Source organism: Antedon bifida, chromosome 2 (genome assembly GCF_963402885.1).
Source record: "Antedon bifida chromosome 2, ecAntBifi1.1, whole genome shotgun sequence".
Taxonomy (NCBI): Eukaryota; Metazoa; Echinodermata; class Crinoidea; order Comatulida; family Antedonidae; genus Antedon; species Antedon bifida.
In genome coordinates, this window is record NC_136227.1 from 1792678 (window position 1) to 1818286 (window position 25609).

General features: G+C 34.6%; 2 protein-coding genes across 5 annotated transcripts in view; both read left to right on the forward strand.

Moving 5' to 3' along the window:
• The window catches only part of LOC144835715 (copper-transporting ATPase 2-like), a 142685-nt gene that overhangs the window by 12295 nt on the left and 104781 nt on the right, over nucleotides 1-25609 (forward strand). For 2 of the 4 annotated variants that reach the window (XM_078690783.1, XM_078690784.1), the window contains 3 exons: nucleotides 796-913; nucleotides 1296-1398; nucleotides 2850-4394. In XM_078690783.1, the coding sequence (XP_078546909.1) occupies nucleotides 796-913; nucleotides 1296-1398; nucleotides 2850-2910 (282 nt within the window). In that variant the 3' untranslated portion in view covers nucleotides 2911-4394. Of the gene's footprint in view, nucleotides 1-795; nucleotides 914-1295; nucleotides 1399-2849; nucleotides 4395-25609 lie in introns of those variants that run through there. The other 2 variants (XR_013611097.1, XR_013611096.1) reach the window with 2 other exon arrangements.
• LOC144835722 (glutamate receptor ionotropic, delta-1-like) overlaps nucleotides 20241-25609 on the forward strand; it is a 70556-nt gene continuing 65187 nt past the window's right edge. The window contains exon 1 of the mRNA XM_078690797.1: nucleotides 20241-20313. The gene's annotated coding sequence lies outside the window, so the exon portion shown is untranslated. The remainder of the gene's footprint in view (nucleotides 20314-25609) is intronic.

Here is a 25609-nt window from a genome sequence, read left to right on the forward strand (position 1 = left end):
AGTAATTAACATATTCCTACAATGTTGCATACTCATCTGAATGTACTTAATGTATGTTTATCTCATTCATGTCAAGTTCATTATCCCATACACATAATACATTAGTTCATTAACTAACTTATACTCATGTTATATTACATTAATTAAACACAGTACATTCCAGTACATTTTATTAAAGCTTGTTTAATTACTACCTTTATTGGTTTCATAATTTCTTTCTTTTTAACTATAATTTTGGTAATTTTTTAGAGATAATTACACATGGCAACATTGTTGTAAAATTTCTTATGGGAGAAAATACAAGAAACATGATATTGTGAAATTTTATTAGATAATTGTGCATCCTATGGCAACAGTAATCAATGTACTTTATATCTTCATTTTTTGGTCTCCTCTGACGAGCAGTGCTGTTATGGTCACCCTCACCAATATTGTTTGATTTTGCTGATATATCCATACTGAAATAATTAGCAATATGAAATATCTTTATATATCACTTTTCAGCAATGGATAAATCTTTTTTGATAGTGATATCCCAAGAATAAACTGGCCATAGTGTTACAGCATTATATTGCCCTTGTTCATTTTAATAGGGGGTTCTTGTCCCTGAATACATATGTCACAAAGGTGGGGTTCTACTTTGTCACTTTTCAGTGAATGAATCTTTTTTATAGTGATATCCTCAGAATAGGGGAGGTATGTCCAAAGGAGGTTTCTACTATATCACAGCAATTGGATAAATCCTTTTGTACAATGATCATAAACATTTAAATTGAATACGTTTAACTGTTACAGAACAATCTGTTGGACGTTGCCGCTGCCATTGACCTATCAAAGCACACTGTTAGACGTATCTACATCAACTTCTTCTTCGCTTGTATTTTCAATGGACTTGGAATACCAATAGCTGCAGGTATGTTTAATACTATATTATAGTGTGTACTCTTTAATATGTCTCCACCCAATTAATATAATTCCCCAAACTATTAACTATACCAGCAGTTTTTGATAAAGCTTTCAATGGATACATTGTAGATGGCTCAATGTAAAACACATGTAAATTCAATAAGACATTTTATATCTAATTTATTCAATAGAAAAAATTCCTAAAACAAAGAATTCTAATAACATTACTACAGTAAATCTCTTTTTTTAAAGGCCATTTTTTATTGTAAATGTTTTTTTCTTTATATTGGGAAATATGTTTTATTGTGAAATTGTAAATTGTAAGGCCGCATTACATACATATTTGTTATGTTATTCATCAGTTATAACATTTTTTATTTCTATTTTAGGTGCTCTATCTACATTTGGAGTCCTCCTCCAACCTTGGATGGCATCTGCTGCCATGGCAACATCTTCTGTGTCTGTCGTAATGTCTTCTCTGATGCTCAAGTTGTAAGTAGATGCTTACTTTTTATTGTGTTATATATATTTTTTTAATGTTATATAACAAATACTAGTTTCCTTGTGTGTGATTCTTGTGATCCGTGTGGGCTCGTTTAGTTCAATGAAAAAGTTTTATGATAGGAGGTTTTCTTGATATGCACTATAAAGTTGTTACACAGCATCAACAGGTTAATTAAAATGTCATTTTTACTCGATATATTTTGACCAATCCAAAAAATGACCGGGGTAATAATGTGCAGCGCATTGAGAGCTTGCTTATATGCGCTATATAAGAATGAATCATTAATATTATTATTATTTGACTGGAGCAATTCTCACTGTGATATGAAGAACCATAATGCATTTATGGATTTCAAGCGTGGCTAACATAGCACTAACATAATATTAATAGTCTGTAAAAAATGGATGTCAAAAAGTAATAAATAATTGTAGCTGTCATAAGAAAGGAAGCAAATGTCCCAGGTGCTACCCACTGGATCTTCCCCTGGATGGAAGATTTGTGGAATAAAATATACAGAAAATAACTGTACTTATTATTATTATTGGAGTAATTTGCACGATATTGAAAATATAGACTATGTTACTACTTTTTCAAACAATCTAAAATATTGATACATCTTTTAAAAAAACTGATAAGATTTATTGAATGTCGTAACACCTCATTAAGCGTTAATGATGTGATGAAATGTTAACTGATGTCAAGTATGAAAATGTCCATAGATCATTGAAGGATTAATAGCATTCACATTAACTATATATTCACATTAACTATGTATCATAACATACAGATGTTAATAACATTACAACATTAGATATTACTGATTGCTGGCTTGTATTGTTTTACATAGTGTACTATTTGTGAATAGCTAGCTATGTTATACTGTATCAGTCTGTAGCCAGTGTTCTTTTTTCCTGAAAAGAGATCAGGAGAGGAACATGCAATCTTCGCTAGTTTTTCCCCTTGTTATCTCTTTAATTCTCATATTTTTTTATAATTGACGGTGTCATTTATGAGAAGCTTGGTTGATAATATAAACAAGAAATATTTCTTACAAAAAACGCCGCTCATCTCATGATAACTACCGTCTACATGCATCTCAATATTTATTAGCAAATGTTTTTATAGGCTCTCTTTTCCCAGACGTGCTTTGGGGTGTGCACATGCCCAGTCCGAGTTTCCAAATACCAATTTTTTCAGCCGTAGTAAACAATAAGCTGCTGCTATGGTAACTGTTTCCTAATGATTCCATTCTCTTGAATATAACTGCCTAAAGGTGTGGCGCGAACAACCTTACCTGCAACCATTCTGGATGTAGTCTAACCTTTGACCCCTTTTTAACAAATCATTTACACCACCTTAAGCTCCAAAGTTAGAATTGATGATGAGAATCAAGGGCTAACATACAAGTAGAATATTGACTCACTAATGTGTCTTGCAGGTATAAGAGGCCTAAATTCAGCCCTATTCCAGAAGATGACCCGATTCCAACTGTGGTCTAATTTACAAGACATACAAAGACCGGTATGGTTGACTCAATATCCGGTAACTTGTTATTATATTATTGGTGGTAGGTTTGGTCGTGAAGGGTGCCTTTAAGTTTTTGTCACAACCTTATATCCATATCAATCTATCTTATACATGGGGAAAAGTAACAGATTACAAGCTGAAACATATTTTGGCCTTTAGCCAATGACCAGTACCAGACTGACCGGTACTGATGTCTTACTCATCTCTGAACATGTATTGTTTGAAATGATATATATTTTAGAATACAGTATTTATCTTGCAGCTTCTAGTATAGTTACTATATGCCAAATATATGCTTGAATGAATAATTTTTTGTAATGAAATAAAACTGAATTCCCCTTTAAATAACAACCATAATAACTATAATACATGTATTTTATGTACTTTATATAATACTATATTATTATATTGGTTACTATATGTCATTGCCTTAAACTATAAAGTTACTATATAACTGATCTTAAGGTATACTGTATATTCCCTAAAGGCATTATAAACATCGTATAGATTGAAGACATTTGCTGGTATCAAGTATAGGTTATGATATTCTAGGCTATAGATGATGTTAAAAATGAACTTTCCATCCTAATGTAATGCCATCATTCTTCTTATTTACGAGATTATGGTTTGTTAATTTTTTTTTATCTACTGCCTGGGAGTTGAGTGTTTGACGGCGCATCATATTTTGTACAAATACCTCTGCAACTGACATCGCAATCGTTGGAGCAGTAGAGTAATTTGAGATTGGCTTAAGAAATGTTATAATTTGTTTATGGTTTGTAGACTTTGAACGATTGATACAATTGATGCTGACTCATTTTAAAATAAATGATTCATTTCATCATTTTAAAAATCTTTCTAACCAGATTTATCAAATATGCTTAGCAAAAAAAATCATCTTAGCTTTGTCCAACATTTTGCAGTTTACAGTTTTATGGTAGTGATATATGTCATCGTGATATCACATTTATTTTGTCACATAAAGTTTGATAGTGTAGAGAGACCTTAAGCAAACATTGTTATTTAATTTAAACCATAATTGAGGTGTAAGTCCATTCATTAGATAAAACCTTAAGAACTTCTTCTAAACTTAAGCAAAATTTAATGCCAGCCCTGATGTTTTATAATACACATGAGTCTTACCTCTAAGTACGATATTTATTTAATAGTCATCATCAGAAACAACATTTTGTCAAGTAGATAATAAATACCAAAAAATGGTAGATTAAGTTGTCTGCTTCTGGTAATGCATACAATCTCTTAATCAAAATTATTATTAAACATTTTTTTTTGTAATACTCATTATAAATCACAGCATATTTATGTTATATTTTTATGTTAAATCTGAATTATTCTTAAACATATCTTTATGGTAATCTAAATTATTATTACTAGATTTTGTTTTTTATACTCAGTGTAAAACACGCGCAAACAACTCTATAATAAATGCAAACATTGCGTATTTATCTTCTCCATATTTTGTTTATTTATGTTATTGTGTTATGGTTAACATTTAAAAACATGTATAATATTATCTAAAGACAAAAAATGTCTTAATTGAGTTTAGAAGTCGGTACCCATTTATACTCCTATGTGGACTAGGCATTCTCTGTTTTTGTTACCTTTTGCTTCATCATCATGACGTCACTATACATTTATTATCCATGTTCAGGGCACATTTAATTTAGGCCCACATACATTTTTATTCGTAATTTCATGGCTGTATTAATTCTATTTACGTTGACTGTACGTTTATATCGAATTAATAAAACAGCCTATATGTTCTGGAGCTGCTGTTCTAAAAGTAATAAATGTTATACCATGTTTATGACTGGTGACACAGCTCCTACAAAACCTGTGTTTTTGGAAAATACAGAACGGACTGCGATGAATGACAGAAGAGGGAATTATATAGGCCCTTATGGACAATCTGCAAGTGAAATGATTACGTGTGAGTATTATAAATGTTTTTAGTTCGTGCTTATGTTTTTTGTTTCGCCAATAAATGCTACTCGCGCAACGCAATTGAACCAATCACAGGAGACCGATGGACCTTTGCTATGATTGGTCAAATTTCTTTCGTTTAGTGTGCATCTTGGGGAACCAAGTTATAAGACGCAATGCAATACTACACAGATTTATGCTTGGTTCCCACTAGAACGTAACGCAAGGACGTAACGCAACGTAAGTGAATTGACCAATCACAAACGATGGATTTGTGATTGTCGCTTGTCATTGATTAACACGCTTGCGTTACGTTCCAGTGGGAATCAAGCTTTACGAGTTGTGCATCTGCGTTGCGTTCTAGTGCGAATCATATTTACGTATGCATACTGTTTTAGGCTATAATGCCATAAAGAGAAGAATTATCATACAAAGGTCACGTACGCAGAAATCAAGCTGTAACATTATTTCTTCAATTACGCTAAATCGATTCTTACCGATGCCTTGTGAACAAAAACAACCGATTAATATAAAGACACAATGCACGCCGTTGGCATTCTATGTAACAATAACAAAAAACAAACCTCCAGACCACCGTATTTATTAGATTCAATCATTTCAAAGTAAACCCGCTTGTAACTGATTCCCCTTCCCGCGAAATGTGTACATTGCTAAAGGAAACGTGTATTGCCATCTAATGTGCATTATGATGACATTAATTTCAATGTAAATTTTAATGTCTCCCTCGAGCCGTTGTCATGATACATTCACAGGTGATAGGCAACGTATAACCCTGAACTTCCAGTCCGTTTTGTTGAAATATAAATGTTCAGACGTTAAAAAAACACTGCTTTTATGTATATGTATGTGTGTATACTGTACATGTATATATAAACATTCTTCTTGCATGTGAGATTTAGAAAGATAAAATTGTTAGAAAAAGAAAAAAAAATTGATTAAACATAATTTATGTTAAAGATGTATTGTCCCCCAAAAACATGAAAAATAAAGATTAATTAAATCAGACTTTAAATATGTTATTTTGTAGTTTTGATCAAGTTAATCACTTCCATATCTTCCATTCCAAAAAAAAAAACGAAAAAAAAAATGTTTTCACTTATAAAATGACAAAATAAATGGTTAAATTCAACCAAAAATCCATTGGCTGGCAGCCAATTTGACCAATTTTTTGCTTTAAATTAGATTTTTTTCAGGTAAATACATTTTTTTTTCGATCCAATTTTTGGTCAAAGTGGATAACTATTATGTTACATTAAAATGGAATATTCAACAAAAATGTTTTTTTTTTAAATTATTTTTTCAGGGGGACAATACATCTTTAAATGATATGTATAAAGAAAAGAATATAAGCAGAAAAAATGTATAAGAACATGTTTTTTAATGAGAAATACATTAAAAGAGGATATGTATATAAATTATAAGAGAAAATTATGGTAAATGGCGATGGATAGAGAAATTATTACAACAAAAATCATGTATGTAACAGATGATAAAAAAAATACAATGTTAGAACAAATAAGTATCAATAACTATTTATATGAAAATTTATATGATGGAAATAAAAGTGAACCCACATGACAAAAAAAAGTCACTGCTATTTACTGTAAGCGCAGTGCACAGATTACCGGATCGCAACAAAATGAGGGATCCGTGAAAATAAAAAATCAATTTTATCGCGAACATAAACAAACATGCATGGAAATAGGAAAGGATAATTAAAATTGAATGCAAAGCTCTGTCCACACTATCAAACTAATTTGACAAAAAAAGTGTGATGTGCCCAAATATGGTAGTGATATGCCCAAATATGGTAGTGATATGACATCATCATGTCCATATATGGTCAGATCACATTTTGTTGTCACATAAAGTTTGATAGTAAGCTTTAGGTCTGTTGTGCTTACTCCCGTGTGGACGCCCTCAATGTATTAACAGAGTTTTAGTCCAAAATGATTGTACTAGTTTTGGAATAATTTGTATATTATAAATAAATAAAAGAACAACCGGACGGACGTGTGCATGACATAATTACGAAATTTATGTATAGAAAAACAACTAATTCATGTATTTTCAAAGCAATTAATTAATCTCTGTGCCGTATTATAAGGAACCATAAATAGGTCATTGTTATAGATAGCATGCTTTGAACAATACTCTTTTATACTACTTTTATTAAGAGCTATTAATTGAATATATTAACATAAATAGCATATACTAATTACAAAGCGCGTCTGCCATTTGTGTTATAATTATGACAAAATAAACAGTACATTGTATCACGATTTAGATGCCCGAGTTGATTGTTTTTATTCGACAGAAGACCGAAAGTAGACTAAGTTACAATAATAATACGCAGTAATAAAGAGTTTATGTTTTACATCTATAATTGTAATAGAAGAATAATCGTGGAATAATGACGGTAAGAAGACGACGACCTAATTATCTAATTGCGTTCGATAGATGTTGACGCGATTTCATTGTAAACACTATTTTTAGATAAGAAACTATTGATGAAAGTACAATATGATAGAAAAAAATATGAACTGTCCTAATTAGTTAGTGCGATATGGTAGAATGTTGTCAATATGATCAATTTCCTTTTTTTAAAACTTAAGCACTATTTCAATTATATTATATCGAACTTTAAAAACTGACTGCTGAATGGAAAAACGCGGAGTTCGCGTACCCGATATACGCGTCAGAACTAGTCTAAAACGCGTCAGAACTAGTCTAAAACGCGCCTTCTGACAGCAATCCCATGTGGGCTACAATTAGGAGTGCTATGGTAAGGGTCTGTTGCCATCAGTATACACGATACTTTACGATGTTGAACGTCGCTAGACGTGATACCGTACGAGAATCGGCTGAAGTTCGACCAGATAGTTTTATGTATAAGCCTGTTCGCTTCGACATTCTACCAGCGGTCTCTATATAACGGCTATTTTATTAAAGTACACTAAAACCATGAACTCTTTCTAAAGTATTTCTTGTCCCCGTATATTGACAAACTTGTCATCCGTAAGCTCATGTACTTTATACGTCTGTTTAGAATATCAGACACGGCAAAAAGTGTAGCCTACAGCTGGGACTAGACCGTCGCCCTAGATTCAACGGAACGCTGCCTAATGCAAACGGCTGTTAAAATGATTCGAATTCTAAAACGTACCGCCAAAAGAAATATAAGATGAACCGGAACGACACACGGCAATAATTTCTAACTGTAACTTGTGTACTGTCCCGTTCTTAATCAATATAATGATCGAACTTATTTGAGAAGTTTTGTAAAGGGAGCATTAATCTAGTCAGTGGCGTAACGGCTATCTCACTGGCTAAACACAGGGGCCCCGGAGCTTATGGAGACCCCTGAACAGTGCCTAGAGGCATTAAAATATGTCGAAAAAGGCTAAAAACACCCGAGGCCTCCAGCGTTGAAGGCCACGTAGGGTTCCTAAGCCAGGGGCCTCAGGCCTCTGCGTTACGCCACTGAATCTAGTCCAGAATAAAAGTATTAAATTAAAACCGCGTTCACATGTAGACCTAGTGGTGTCACAAGTACATTAAGTCATGACAAACATTTTGTCTGTATGGTTGAATGTACTCTGTTACGGTACGATGTGCACATTGAAGTCGACTCAGTCGCGTCAATCTGCACACATTGGTGTGAACAGGCTCTTTTGTACTGTAACGAAGAACGCCTGTCGTCGACACCGAACACTGTGACGTGTTAAACGTATAACGTACGCCTGGCGTCGACACCGAACACAGTGAAGTGACGCATAAAACGTATACACCTGGTGTCGACACCGAACATCGTGACGCGTAAAACGTATACGCCTGACGCCGACACCGAACACCGTGACGCGTAAAACGTATAACGTATGCCAGGCGTCGACACCGAACACAATGACGCGTAAAACGTATAACGTACACCTGGCGTCGACACCGAACACCATGACGCGTAAAACGTATAACGTACGTCTGGCGTCGACACCGAACACCGTAACGCGTAAAACGTATCGTAACAAAATGCTATAAATAAATAAACCACCCTTGTAGTATGTTCTATTCAATGCTATTTGATTACGGTAATTATAAAACGGAATGGTTTGGCGTGACTCGTAAAATCATTCAGATAATTATATTAGCAAAAAGTCTTCGTTAAAAACATCATTAGGCCTACTCGTACTTTTGCATAAAGGGTGCTGTTATTTGAACTTTCTGTAAATATGTTATATTCGTTATATATGGTATACAGATGGCAATGTGTATAGTCGGTAATGACACTGTTAGGAGCTATATGATACTTAAACCCATCATTATCATTTTGTGGTGCATTTTCGAATGTCGCATCTTCAAAGTGAACAAATTGTTTTTAGATTCCAAAGATGCTGTATCAATTCCTATGTATATTACCGGTTAATTACACATTGTATATCTACGTGATGCTATGCTTGGAATCAGCCGTCGGCATGACCGTCGTCGGCTGGGCAATCCACCGTTCGTATTCTGTCATTGTCGCGTAATTGTTCCATCGGCGTTACCTCCTGTCAATCACCAGTGACGTGTACGTGCGTTCTTTGTTGCGTATTGCTATCCGTCATCGTCATGTGACCGTGCTTGTCAGTAACGCGTTCCGTTTGCCGGCATTGCGTTACTCCGTCATTGTCACGTTCTCGTTGTTGACGCAGCTGGAATAGTTGTCACACTGCATACATCCAATAACGCCAAACCCCTAGCGACAGAATATAATTTGAATTAGATTATTAGGATTGTTTTTAATGAGGAATCGTCGTTTTTAAATAACAATATATGACATTAAAACGCCAATAATACATCGGCTATTAACCTTTGGTTGAGAGTTTAATCCAAACGCAGTTTATATAACGCGTTACAATCAAGTGTTCACGCTTTAACGCAATTTATAATTGTTTGATTGTTTTTAATTTTAATATCATTGTTTTACGTTACATCTGGCCTTGAACGTAAATGACATTGTGAATATTGCATTCCGCAATAAGTACAGTTTTGTTGATTATGTGGATAATATGTAAATGATATTCAAATCGTTAACAATTGACTGTGTTATAATAGTTTACGTAAATGGTTTGTGTGACATTTGACGTTTTTCCCGATATATAAACGAGAAGCATAAAAAAAGAAAAATGAATAACAAATGAGCAACTAGATATATAGAATAAAACAGAATATTTATGAATATAAAAAACATTCCCTTGCTACAAAGATGCACACACATAAACCGTAAGACTGATAATGCTCAATCTCCTAAAGAACGGAAATTTCTAAAACTATGTCTATAATATCAAACTATGTGACAAAAAAAATGTGATGTGCCCATATATGGACATGATGATGTCATATCACTACCATATTTAAGCATATCACCACCATATTTGGGCAAATCACATATATTTTTGTCAAACTAGTTAGATAGTGTAGACAGAGCTTTAGAGGGTTCCTTGTAAATCCAGCAGACAGTAACTTTCTCTATTAGTAATAGCGCCACCTTGATTGTACCAGATGAAAGAGCATCACGGCTGGTTTGTTTAAAATTTAAATTAATAATTACACTAATTACACAGCTTTGAACCGTTTGATAAATGGAAAACAGTAATATGGAATTTAGGCAGAATTGACTATTTTGTTTTGTATTATTCGAAAACCATGTTCTACGTCGATAACGCTCATTTAAATATATGCAAATTAACATATGAATCATTTATTGCGCGGCTGAAATGCGTCTATTGATGATGTACTGGTAACGTTTGACGGCGTCGAACAACGTTTCAGTATTTGACCATATCCTAGGCCGAAAGTCGAATTAAATTATAATTATGACGAAGGCAATTAGCTGTCGATTCGCTGTCATATTTACATCTCCGATGCGTTTTGATTTACCCATTATTTACTTACTCTTTGTATCGATTGGCGAGTCAGGAACCGTACATTTGCCCAGCTCAAAATTGCTACACTACAATTCCACGGGGACATAGAGACTACTTTTCTGGGTTACGAAGGTCAGTTCTTATGTATATGTATGTTGTGTGCATAGGAATATGATATTGCCACGGGTGTGTGTTGTTGATTATTAAAACTAAAAATAGATTGGTTATATAAACAAGTAAACGTTTCTATATACAATCTATTGTCAGTTGGATAGTTTCCAAAGATGACACAATATCATAAAAAAAAAACCAAATGTCAAATCTGTAACAAAACCGACTAGAAGCGTATAAAATGGACTCATAGTTACACCGCCTGTCAAGCAACTCACTCGCTTGGTTCTTCAAAATTGGACGCAACGCAAGAACGTACGTAAACGCGCTGCAAGTAATTTGACCAATCACGACGCGATGAATCCGAACCTTGTTCAACTCACTTGTGACGTCATCGCGTTGCGTCCAAGTGGGAACCAAGCTTTATACGTACGGTATGTCAACATACGGGTCACGAAGAGGTCATCCCCCATCAACATTAAACATTTCTTCTTCAATTAGTGCAATGACATACTTTAATCTTGACAAGGATCTCTCTGTGATATGAATCAACACACCATTGCATGTAAAATTGCCCTGAAAACATATCCCTTCATCTGTAATAACAGTCAAGAGGTTGACCGTACAGAATTCACCCGTGACGGCGCGTGGACAGGGGGAACATTCCGCAAGCTATCCAGTTTCACTGTAGGTAAACATTGAGAGAGTAAGAATCGATGATTTGAACTTACTGTGCTTAGAATAGGTTAAGCATGTGGTTTTATGATAAAACATTACAGGCTCGCAGCATATTTATCAAGCATAACTATCTCACAATGAGAGGTGATACATGATGGTATATTTTTCAAAGCTCTGTAACCAATTCAGGTGTTATCTGAACTTATAATAGACACAGGCTATGGTCACACGTACGGCGTAAAGCTTGGTCCTCAATAGGACGCAACGTAATGACGTAAGCGCAGCGCAATTTTACCTTTTGCGTGTGAACTAGGCAGTGGCTTTGCCAACGCCACTTGCTTCGCGCACACGTCACGCGCACGGCGTAAAGCTTGGTCCTCAATAGCACGTAACGTAATGACGTAAGCGCAAGAACGCAAATAATTTTCCTTTTGCGTGTGAACTAGGCAATGGCTTTGCCAACGCCACTCGCTACGCGTGCCCGTCCATTGCGTTATGTACGGCAGTTATAGGTTTAACGTCGATCCATCTTACTCATATTGATACCGCGTCTACACGCCCGACGCAAGTGCGACTAAAATGTGATCACATGAGAAACTATAAGGAGGCCAACATAGTATTGTTGATCATCAGTTTCCAGTGTAACAAACGCATTCTTATTTAAATGATGTTTTGAATGTACAATCCTGATGTACTTTTGTGCTCTAATTAATAATTTTTCTTAGAAACATTTCGGTTGTTGTCATTACTTAAATTCTGTAATGAAAATTTATGTCTTTTTAATTATTTGTATGTAGATTGAAAATGTCATGAATGCACATCCGTATATATACCGTATATATCATTTAATTAATTACGGTAATTATTGATATAAAAAAATATGTAATTGGAAAAAAAAATCTGCATTTCATCAGAAACTGCCTATATATTCAAACTCTCCCATTCAAAGCCCTTTTCTATTTATAGAAGAACAATTTTCTTACAGATCCACTCATTGTTTTTGGACCAAAGTCTGCTGCTGTAGTCCAAATGGCCTAAATCTTAGCACTGATAACATTATAGATGGACTCTTAATATTTGTAAATGTGAGTGAGCGCAAATAATTTCAATCCGCCAATCATCACATATTTTGTTTTTAAAAATAAATATATACGTTCCTGTAATAATTGACATCGAATCCTTGTTTGATTGATCTATTCATTTTTGAATCAAAATAAATCAAACACGATTTTTGGCTATATTAAACTTCTTCTGACGTAATGAAGACGTCATATTAATAGCTCGATTTTAAGAAATCAAAAATCAAAATAGTCATTAATATTAATTGTTTATAAATAGAACACGATTGATATGTATTACAATAACCGGGTAGTTTTAAACAAAAACCTTTTACCGATTTCATTTCCGCGTTGTTTCCAAAAATAATTATAGTGTCTCGATTGTTTTGGTTTGAACTAACTGGAGTAGATACTCAAAAAAAACACGCGACGAAGGTTGAAAATATTGTAATGCTCAAATGATATTTCCAATCCAATAAAATTAAATTTTAGCTTAACTGGGCTAATTGTAAAACCGTGTACAAACCTCATTTTTCATCGTCGCAAAATTAGGTAATTCCATGTTTTCTGCAAGTTGTTTTCGACTTGGAACAAGTTTTTCTTGGAAATGATTGCAATCGTATCTTAATGACTATTTTAATGTACCTTTTAAATGCGTTCTATCTTCGCGTTCTATATAGCATGATGATGTCATTTATTACCCAGTATAGTGTAGCTCACATGCAACAAATAACATCAATTGCGCGAGGAATTATTATTATTGGAGATTGTTGTCAAACATTTCTGAACAAAATTTAAATAGATTGTATCAAATAGATATGTTGAAATTAATGCAAACTAATCCTATCAAACACATACTTTCATTTTATCTACTGAATTATTGTTAAAATGTTTTTTGAAAGAAATAATTGGAAATTTAATATTAATTTTATTTTTTAGATTGCATTCACCATTTTGTTAAATAAGTTAATTTTGTTTATATTTTGTTTACCATATTTAATGAGGGTGATCCATCCAGCAATTGCTGAATCATTAGGGACCCTCAGAGGTTCACAAGACAAACATATACACAAGATGCTCTAGATAAACAAAGTCTTATTACAAGTGTTAGGGAGTGGAGTTGTAATTTTGTCCTTAGAAAAAATCCTGACATGTGACGGGCCAAGCATCATAACCACCAAGCCACAACTCCACTCAATTATGCTCCACACAATAGGTAGGGAGAGATAGGGGAGAAGAGTGAGAGGGAGGGGAGAAGAGTGAGAGGGAGGGGAGGAGAGAGGGAGGGAGGGTGAGAGAACATCGTTATCCCAGCAATTCAACAGTGTAGTGGAACTACATTCACTCTTGTTCTGTCGTTTGTTAAATAATGGAAAATGGCGCCGTTATGTTATGTAAAACAGAACAAGTGTGATTAACTTTATTATATTATTTATTTTCAATATTTAAACAGGTCATGGCCAAATCCGTCAAAAGCAGACTGGTCACCCCTGGGTCCTGTGTACTATATATATAAATATTTTTCAATAAACATCAAATACTCGAATCAATTTACTGAACTCAACATTAATAACTTCCAATACATAATACTAGTCATTTATCGATTACTCGTCCCCATATCATGGCACAATTATAATCGATTTGTTTATATAAACAAAGTACTTCATTCAAAGATATGATATGAAAGTCAATATTCCCTAACTTTTGTGTTATTGTCTGTTATAACCGCCAGCAGGGATGGTGTGAAAACGATGCACGTTGGATAATGAGAAATGTTATGATTTTGGCGACGTTGGCGCCAAGATGATCGCATTCGAATACAATCCGAAGCGTACGTTCACACGAAGCCGTGTCGGGTTTCCGTAGTCTGTTATATATATTGGCACCGCTTTTCCTACGCCTTTGTTCTTATTAAATATTTTCAATTTGTTGATTTACCATCAGATATCTAAACCATACGTATTTTGATTTGTTATATTTTCATCTGCAATTCATAATGTTCAATCACTAATGTCGCCTTCGTCACAATAATAATTAGTGGGCCATACGGATAAACCGCTTATAAATAATTGGCGAGTTAAGTTGTTTTAGAGAGATAGCAGTATAATATTGCAAAGGAAATATGACAAACGTTGTTAAAACGAGTTTTGAGCGAGCGTGCGTGCGTGCGTAAAATGACTTATTTACTCAACAGCTGCGTACAGTAGTCGAGTGGTGGCACCAAATACCCACACGCTTCATTATTATTTATTTTGGCTGTTAAAAATTAAAGTTGCTTTTAATTTTGGTAAACCAATAACACTACATCATCTGAGACAGTTTAACTATACATCGTAAATACTAAACATTACAAAAAGAGTTTATCAATTATAATGGAACCGAGATTATACGATAAACATTGTAAACAACAATCGATATACAATAAAGGTGAGCGAAGAGTTATATTAGAATTTAGCCTCAACCTCTCTAAATTGTAGACGTACCTTTTATAAAAGTGTAAATAACAGCAGTTAAAAATTGTTTTTTTTTCTTCATTTTGTAAAGAAATGTATCCTCTGCCTGCCATTAGTACTTCAAATAAAGATATCACCGTCATCTAACCTCCCTATGACCTTTGGTTAAGGTAAGTCAATGTAAATTTTTATTTTTAGTAAGATAAATCTCGATTTGTTTTTGTTTGTCATATATTTCTTCTTCCGATGCTGCCATCATCATTCCTTCTAACATTCTAATGAACTTCGTTTGCCATCCTTCTTTCTGACATTTCATATTTTCTGACGTTGTCATATCTTTGACAGTCTCATATATATTTGATAGTTTTCTTCCAACGCTGTCATATTTCTCTGACATCTTCATATCTCTTTTGACATCGTCATATTTTACGATGATGACTAAACTAGACCACGTTCGTAATTTACCCATACGTAATGTTTGGAATTCACGAATACGCTATAGGATGAAACATATGAGTTGACGACGCGAACCTATGTTGGATTCATTGGCATTTTAAGCTCTGTCTACACCATCAAACTTTATGTGACAAAAAAGATGTGCCCATATATGATGATGTCATATCACTACCATATTTGGGCACATCACACTTTTTTTGTCAAACTAGTTTGATAGTGTAGACAGAGCTTTATATATACGTATAACCTACAAAAATTATATTTATGAAATTGCTAGGACCAGGATGCTCGAAGGACAATTTCCCTAAAACTGTACCAAAAAAGTATTAGGCCTATACCTACGCGATTTTGTACGCGATATGAGCGCGTCTTGACTCTTTGACAATTAATTTTCTTTCTAAGTTATTTCCTCTACTGTTCTCTACAACTGTTAAAACAGAAATACATTATGTAAGTATGTGTGTGATTTTGTATTATTTCTAAATAAATATGAACTTAAATTGAATTGAAAAAAGTATACGATTGGGGTATTCTTAAGCCTTGTCTACACTATCAAACTTTATGTGACAAAAAGTGTGATATGCCCAAATATGGTAGTATTATGACATCATCGTGTCCATATATGGGCACATCACATTTGTCACATACAGTTTGATAGTGTGACAGAGCTTTGGTGAATGTGGTCGAAAAGCGAAAGTGCAATTGTATCATACGCGTCGTACAGAGTCGTGACGAAACACGTGGATTTCGGTATGAACAGGGTGAGTGTTTACCTACGCTAAGATACTTTGTGGTTGCAATCATTAAAGAAAACAATTCCACCTGTGCGCACATCAACTTATCATCAACAAATATGGTGGAATCTTTTAATTGATCTGAAGATAAGATTTCTTAAGCACGATACACTCACTCAATGGAACTGATCGTAGTCTAAGTCAACCTAAGTAAAACATGTAAATACGGAACGACAGCGAACCGAACACCTGTGGTACCGAAGCCTGATTATGTCATCGACACCAAACAGTCTTGATTTCGTTGAAAATTAATTTGTGCGCCATTGGCTATAATGTTTGCATCACCCTACATGTAATTATTCATATACCTTAGTGTAATATATAATCAGAGAATGTGTTCATAGCTTAAATAGGATTGACTCGTTTCAAAAGGAATGCGTCGTAAACTGAATTTTAAATTGAATAAAAGGCTTATAGATCTAAAAGTGAACAGTTTTGTCTCTGTCTACACTATCAAACTACTTTGAAAAAAAAGTGTGATGTGCCCAAATATGGTAGTGATATGACATCATCATGTCCATATATGGGCACATCACATTTTTTGTCACATAAAGTTTAATAGTGTAGACTGAGTTTAAAACAACTCTGCTACCTAAACTTTGGCGCAACGTAACCACATCCTACTAAACCAAAATTATCTTGCTGTTGACGATAGATAAAATACAGAGAGACCTAACAAAGTGTCCCCTTAATACGGTGTCTTTCCCTGAACGTGTTTTAAAATTCATTATTTCCTTTCGTTCTGGATTCATACTGGAAAACTGGAAAATGTCTCCTGAATAGAGGGTCTCGATAATTAGAGGTTCCTTATAATGTATTTGTATCTGTCTTTCTGTCTCGTATCAAATAGGTGCTCATGTTGACAAAATTCCAACCCCACCCTTTATTGTGTGGGTTCAATATGATTATGAATGTTGTAGTTTGTTCATCAATATTTCACCTTATCCAGCAGTATTCTGACCATCGGATTAAAGTAAACACTCTATTTTCACCACCTTTAGGTCTACTCCACATTCTTTCATTGATAAGCCTAGTTTAGTTCATTTAATCACGCCTACGATTCTGGATAATAAGTTACCTCTTGATACGCAAATTGCATCCAGGGCGTAACGCAGGTGGAAAGGCCCCTGGTTTAGCACGCTTAAGGGGCCCTCCAACGATGGGTAGTTGCATTTGGGCTGCTCATGCTCTTGGGCCCTTAAGCTCTTGTGCTCCTGAGTTTAGCCAGTGAGCGCTCATAGCTGTGACGCCACTGATTGCACCCCAATTTTATCACATAAGTATAGTCTTTTTCATAAGGAATATTCTTTATGATAATGACGCATAGGCCTGTCATAATTAGGCCCTTATTAGGCCCTAAAGGAACTAGTGTATCATATTTTGAACTATACGTGATCTAGTAATGTCACAAGTAGCCTTCATACAGATGTATTATATCATTGTTGATCTTATTACGTCCCTTCTAGTGTCTACACGTATATTCAACTTATAACCCTCAGGATCAGTGAAATTATGGTTAGAGGCTGCAGGTAAAATAACCTCCGCGTTAGCATCCCGCGCGGTGTTAATTCGTCCGTAATTGGCGCGGACTTCTGTTTCAATCTCTCCATCGAGGTGTCAACAAGCTTTGACAATTGCACACACATTGCGTAATTAACCATCGTAGGAATGGTGTACTTATCAACACCCATCACTATCCTCACAGGAGGGGGACAGTCGTCACGTGTACCAGTAAACGATACATAATCAACCCAATGCACGTGACCACGTCTCCGTATCTCTAATTATACATAACAAATCATACTGTATTACTGTACTTGGATACTAACGCCGTTAAACTATTATCATAAAATAAAGAAAAAACAACCAACTGTACAATCAAAACGAACATTGTATTCACGTATATATTTTAAAATTGTTAAATTTTGAACAAAAATGATGGATATACATTGATATGTGACGACACAAACATAGACAGTTTTCATTTTTATATTTCGTCATCAGTTAATCGTTACGTCATTGCACGAGAGACATGTACCGCGCATGTGTCAACCAGTTGTACCGTACCGTTCATGTTTAATGTTACCAGTTATTTCGTACTATTTTCACTCTAATTAATATATTCAAATTATATGCCGTTGTGTTTACTTCCAATCTACTGGTTAAAGAAAGCGTAGCTTGAACGGTAATATGAGATTAATAATTACTAATTTGCTGTTTAATATTTCCAATTGCCCTCATATGAAGACAACCCATCACATAGTTATTGATGAGTGATGAACACACGTCCTGTAGGACATCGCTTGTTGTTGATTTTGTTGTTGTTCATTTCTATCATTCCTAAATATTACAGACGCACAAGCTCTCAACAGTAACCCGGTGTGAAATGGTCTTTAGCGTCAACCATGTAATTGTGATTAATACATAACCTATATCCGTTCAGACAGATGTTACGTTCGACAATTAACACATTACAAATGCAAAATACTGATTAGGGTGTCCGAGGATAACTAAAAAAACTTAAATTCTGAATTTGTAAACAGCCAATACAAATAGGCGTTGGTCACCTAATGTGCTGACCTAAAAATGATTGTCTTCTTTTGTCGAATTGATAATTAAAAATCACTGGTAGGTGTATATTTAAAGAATTTAGCATTCTAAAAGTAAAAACGGTTGAGTTATAGTAATGTTTTTGCTTTAGTTTCCCCTGACCACTGTGCTTTGTTTCTGTTCTGTATTATGTTAATGTTTATTGGTCGTATAAATAAATGAAATGAAATGGAACGATCAATCAAATGTCATTGTACACTTTGGTCGGCAAGTATCCTTTGCACATCCGTATTTTCCCCTGACTTTTGTTTTTGTCTGTTCTTTAAAGTTTTCCGTTTTGTTTCATTCGATATTTTTGATATGATATGATATTTTCATTTTAGTATAATAATATATTGTATAATTCATCTAATTCAAAAGTTGCAATAAAGGTATTTTATCAGTTAATCGGGTCTAGTCCTTCGTCCTGATATCGATCATTTATAAACATATCAACTTAAATTCCGATTTTTTTTTTAGGCAATATAAATAGGCGTAGGCCGCCTAATGTGCTGACCTAAAAAATAGTTGTCTTCTTTTGTCCAATTGATAATTAAAAATCACAGTTAGTGTATGGACTATTCCTTAGTCCTGATATCGACCATTGTAGACATATCGACTATAAGAATGATTATGATGTGCTCCATCAATTAAGACTATACTTAATACTAATCCTCTCAGCCATGTTTCATTCACCCTCATTCCCTCGTCGGTGTCTAAAAGGGTTTACCCATGTTGGAGAGAGACAGGGGACATTCTATTTACTTACAACAACAATCCTTGTCAATACCATTATATGTTGGTTTGACTTGAAAGAGTTACAATTATTCCGAAAGACAATGACCTCAGGTTTGTCACCTTTACCTAAGTATAAGTAACACTTATACATTAATGACATTACGATAAATTAAATGAAATTACACCTGGGGATTTCCTTAATATCCCTATTTACTTTGCTCAGGTTAAAATCTTTTTACAGCATTTCAAAGCACGTATTAGCATAATATGACGCATAATAATACGAATATGACGCGTTTCTTTAATGTTGACGCGTAAAGCTTGGTTCCCACTAGAGACGCAACACAAGGACTAGAATGCATGCTATAGGCTTAACATGCGCGTAACCTAAATACCAACAAGTTTTGCTTGCATGATTTGATTGGTTAATGTGATGTAATACAATATGGCGGTCCTCTTCGACAATTGGTGCTAGCCACGCCAAGCCATCTCATTCCATTTGCTTGTTTCATTTTCTCATCGTAATTGTTGTTAATTCAATGTAACGTTATCTTTCATTTAGATATCATTTGGGTGGACATGATTATTGAATTTTTAAAAATTGAGATCCCGCTGTTGGAAATATGACAGGTGCGTAGAACTTAACTGGGGTCGTCATTGCATCCCCGAACATTTAACCCCCAACATGCCGCTGATACTTCATCCCTCTCGACACATGTTTCCCGCTAGGCTGACAGCATTTGTCTGCTATTCAAACGTTTTCATCTTTATCAATATACGCCAATCATTACCCCAAATCGCCTGATCAAACTTTCTAGTAAGTCAATTGATAATGGATTGGTAAATTTTCCTATTGTGATTGCTTTTTAAAACTAATTTGTTGAACATTACCTGAGATTGTTTAGGATTTAACGTTAGTTTGCGTTACACGATATTCGATCAATGAGAGGGATTTCGCACGTGTCGACGTGCTCATAGTCAATTTACAAACATCATTCTTTTGAACATTTAAGGAATATTATCACGGATAAGTCACGTAGTACCGGAATAATAACATAATCCACCGATACCACCACACTTATGATTTGTTCACACAATATTGACACGCCGCACTTTACGGATGGTCTCTCGCGTCTGAATCTGGCTTTGTAGGCGCGCGTTCAAAAGTTGATGACATAGCATGGCTTTGTAGGCGCGCGTTCAAAAGTTGATGATATAGCATGGCTTTGTAGGCGCGCGTTCAAAAGTTGATGATATCGCATGGCTTTGTAGGCGCGCGTTCACACTGACGATATAGTGTGAACATAATCTCATTCAATCCAAAGCGTAGTTTAAACGCATGGAATTAGTCTAATAATGTTTACACCACCATGCACGTTTAAGCTATCCACGTAATAATCCTTTCGGATCCGTAACTCTATAATGACGCCACGTTTTGTACATAATGTTGAAGCCTATAGACACTCAAAATTACTTTTAAATTACTAGACAATTATCATTATTCTAAACGAATTAATGATAAGTGATAATAGTGTTGAAGTATATAAGCGAATCATCTGCCGTATATAGGTCGGAGTTGGATATACCATCCGGCTATCACGGTCACTTTGATCGACCAATAAAATACAAAACAATAATCATTCAAGCAATATAAAACATTGCATTTGTTCATTTTTACGATGATAATTCAGAATTCTCTTTATTTTTTCCATTATTAGATCCGTGGCGAGAGTTTGTTATATTTCATTATGCCGATTCCATTTTTTTTAAATGTATTATTTCATAAAATGTGACCACTGGTTTTGTGAATTTATTTTCTTCAAATAGTTTAGATTGTTCTTTAAAATATATATTACTACTAGTATAAATAGCTGGGCCTACTAGTAAAATATTAGATTAATTGTATAGCTAGCTAAAGCTCTATCATCACCATATTATATGAACATGATGATGTCATATCACTACCATATTTAGGCATATCACTACCATATTTGGCCACATTTTTTTTATCAAACTAGTTTGATAGTGTAGACAGAGCTTACCGTAGTATGATGTATTTGTAATGTACATAAATAGCTAGCACTGTTAATGTCACAGTACTCTAAATGTGTGCCTAGTCAGATCGTTTTACACTTTGCCCGAATTTAATATAAATGCTAAAACAAAACTTGACATTAAGCTAAATGCTAAAGTAACTGCGGCGGCCAAATGTAGGATGAATACGTATAACTTAGTATTAACTGGGTTCAGTGAATCTTAACTGCAAGTTAAAGTTCATGAAACACTTAGGGACATAGAGTGCCACTTAGGTTGTTAATGTACGAAAATGTGGGAGGATGATTCGACGAGTGAATTATTTAAATCTATTTTCCACTTCTCGCGAATTAAATATTCTTTGCTTTGAGTTTGACTGGTTGAGCAATCTTCGCATTGTAAAAAGTGATTAAGTATTATTTTATGCACGTAACTAACACTTTCGATTCCCGCGAACAAAAATCACTTGAGTTCCGCTTACGTACTTGAGTTGCGTCCAATAGTCGAAACCAAGCTTTAGTGCGCAGGGTACACGACAAATTTACGAAAGTGCCTCCGTGTTACGCCGTGCTTTGTGCGTGATCGTATAGTGTGACGTAACAAACGCGTAATTCAGTTGTAGTTACCTTAAGGTCTGTCTACAATATCAAACTTTGTGTGACAACAAAAATGTGATGTGCCCATATATGAACATGATGACGTCATATCACTACCATATTTGGGCACAACACACTTTTTTTGTCAAACTAGTTTGATAGTGTGGACAGAGCCTTAAACCTTAGTCATAGTTCTTAATCATACTCCCACTAACCGTAAGGTTATCGATCATCGCACGATGTGTAGGTTTCCTAGAAATCATAATTGAAAGAAATATACTCAGAAATATAGAAATCAATATTATATTGAATATGGTGTGAATTTTACTGGTATTCGTGTTGAAGGGTTAGCGGTGCTTCAACTTGTCATTTAGCAAGATTCCGGAACACTTTCAACATAATAATTACGCTTTTATTATTGTAATTAAACCTTGTCTACACTATCAAACTTTCTGTGAAAAAAATAGTGTGGCGTGTCCAAATATGGTAGTGATATGACATCATTGTGTCCATATATGGGCACATCATATTTGTTTGTCACATAAAGTTTGATAGTGTAGACAGAGCTTAAAGCGCAGCAACATTAATACGTTAGGCTTTCGTTCGTGATTGGTCAACTTACGCGTACGTAAGTTTCGCGTACGTAACTGCGTCACAGAGTCCCATTTTTGGAAATTGTTATTCAATTTTAATTTTGAATTCATTATAGTCGTAAAAACAATATATATATTATATAATGATTTAATAAAAATGCAAACTATAATTTATGTTTTTATTTTTTGAATTTCGTTAAAACCACGTTCAAATCTGAGTGAAAACTAAAACGTTTCTTGGGGAAAAGACATCTGTCTGGTCACGGCGGCCGTGTAAATTAAATGAACGGCTAAATCCAATGACATTAATTCCCAGATGAAGAAAATTATCGTCAACTTTAGATTGCTATACAAACCACGTTTATAATATTAAGTAAATTAAAACAAATTAATATCGACAATGTTAATAACCAGTGGATATAACATTGCAGCACCACTTTTAAGGTGTCGAAAGCTAATTTACTGAGCAGTGAAATTGTATAATATGGAATGCGTTGGTCACTCGGCTTAAGTTTTTTAACCGATTGATGTGTTGGATTAACATCGACACATTGTTATCATTTCTCGTCGTTAATTTAATTGGTTGTTAGGAATCTTTCCACTGGGCATACACATGTAAATGACGACACTAATAGTGTTAGTGTAAAGACAAAGTGTAAACATCTACGTGCTGATTATAAGACGGGTGAGATTTTAGTATTAATGGACTTGGAAAAAAGATGTTAAAACGCATGTATGTTCTTCCACGGAAGCTTGGATGCCATTTTAACGGCATTGCGATTAGCGCATAGTCAATAAGGTTTATCGCAAATAGCGTGCGCGAAGCATGGTGGGAAGGTACGTGATTTGTTGTTTGTACGTACGCGTATTGACGTTTGCTCCCGAACTCTTCCCATCCTGCATTGTGCAATGACGTTCCTCGCGAAATCAAGCTATTTGCGTTAAAAACCTTATACGTCATCTTCTGTCAACGCACGCATTATGTTGGTTATATGCTACACACGTTGCGTCCTGTAATTTGGTTCGGTTTAAAATAAATTCAACTCATTGTCCTCAAATACAGTAAATAGGAAAAATGTCTTTATAAGATATACAGAGAAACACCGACAAATGGCAAACACAAATAATATTAATCAATTTGAATAGATCTGTGTTTCGATACGCACGTCTGTTCATCCGGCAATGTACCGTATTTAAATTTTCAATTTAATTTTTATTTCCACAATATAATAATTTACATGATAATAAATACAATGAAGTAATCATGTAGGGAGAGAGTCATATAAGTCAGAAAGACTTTTACCCACCATATTCTTTCGGTTTTTACGCGGTTTTCGTCAAAAAGGTCTGTCATCTCTCAGAGATATTTTAACCCAATAGTTTTTTAAATGAATAATTAACGGTAAAACAATCTTAATTATCCATAATCATCTTGACATTAAACATGGACAACGTTTTCTGTAAACTGACCCAAGCCGACGGCAATCAACACTATATGATCAGACCGTTTACAATCACGCCATTTACCCTCAGGATCCTTCCATTAACCCGGCTAATATTTCCGCCGTCGACAGCGCGGCCAGCAAAGGGCGGCCTAGCTACTAAGTGCATGCATTTTAACTAAAGGAATCTGCATTTAGTAGCAATATTTCTACTATCTTTATCGTATCGATTGTTAATAAGAGAAAACAAGTTTAAAATGCGACAGTAAATGCTCACACAACGAGAATGTGAGAATCAAATATCGCTCAAGTTGAATCAGGCCGTTTAGTTAAGCTAGTAATCAACGCCCGAGGCTGGAGACGAGGTGTTAATTTTACACGAATCGATAAGATGCTGTCGATCACGCTAGTAGTAGCCGCATCATTCGTTCGATATACTTCTGAAGCGAATTTAGCTTTTGATTTACAGAGAATCGCCAAGTAACCCGTTTTCACTAATTATCAATTTTTACAGGTCGATAACTAAGTTTTATCTTATTATCAACTTAAGAAAAGGCGCGTCACATGATAAAGTGTCCCCCTTCCCCGACACAGATTCCCGAAGTATCATAGGAATATTTGGTAATACAGCATCACATGTGGTTCCTGTATCATGTAAGGTTAATAATTAGGTTCAGATCAGATTCAGATTCATACACATTATTATTCAGTTATTTGACAATAACTGAGGCCCCTTATCTCATAAGGGCCCCTACAATATAAATATGCAAAATACATAATGGTTACTATTAGATACGTGTGATGTTGTATTACTAAATATTCCTATGATACTTCGGAAATAGATACAGTACCGAGAATCGGCTGAATATTCACGCTATGAATTATAATAGTTACTGTATGTTATTATTCCGTCGGAGTGTGCACCGACGGTAGTCCATATACCCGTCTTATTTTGATTGTATTCCTAACATCAAAGTTGATCGGAAATTGATTCAATCTAAATTGTTAAATCCGAGACAACCATCCGTTTGTTCCGATCTTTAAAATGTTTGTATAATGAAAATATTATTACATTATCTGATTTGTTCAATTAAAAAGCATTGGGTACGTAAGATGTATATAAAATGATGAGATAGGACTCTTTGAGGTACAGGTAGGCCTACATGCAATTTACGTAGGCCGCTTCTGACAGTTTGCCCGCTGTATGATCTCCCGATTGTTGCACTGTGTTTCAACTCTCTCAAAACTAAACGGTTATATT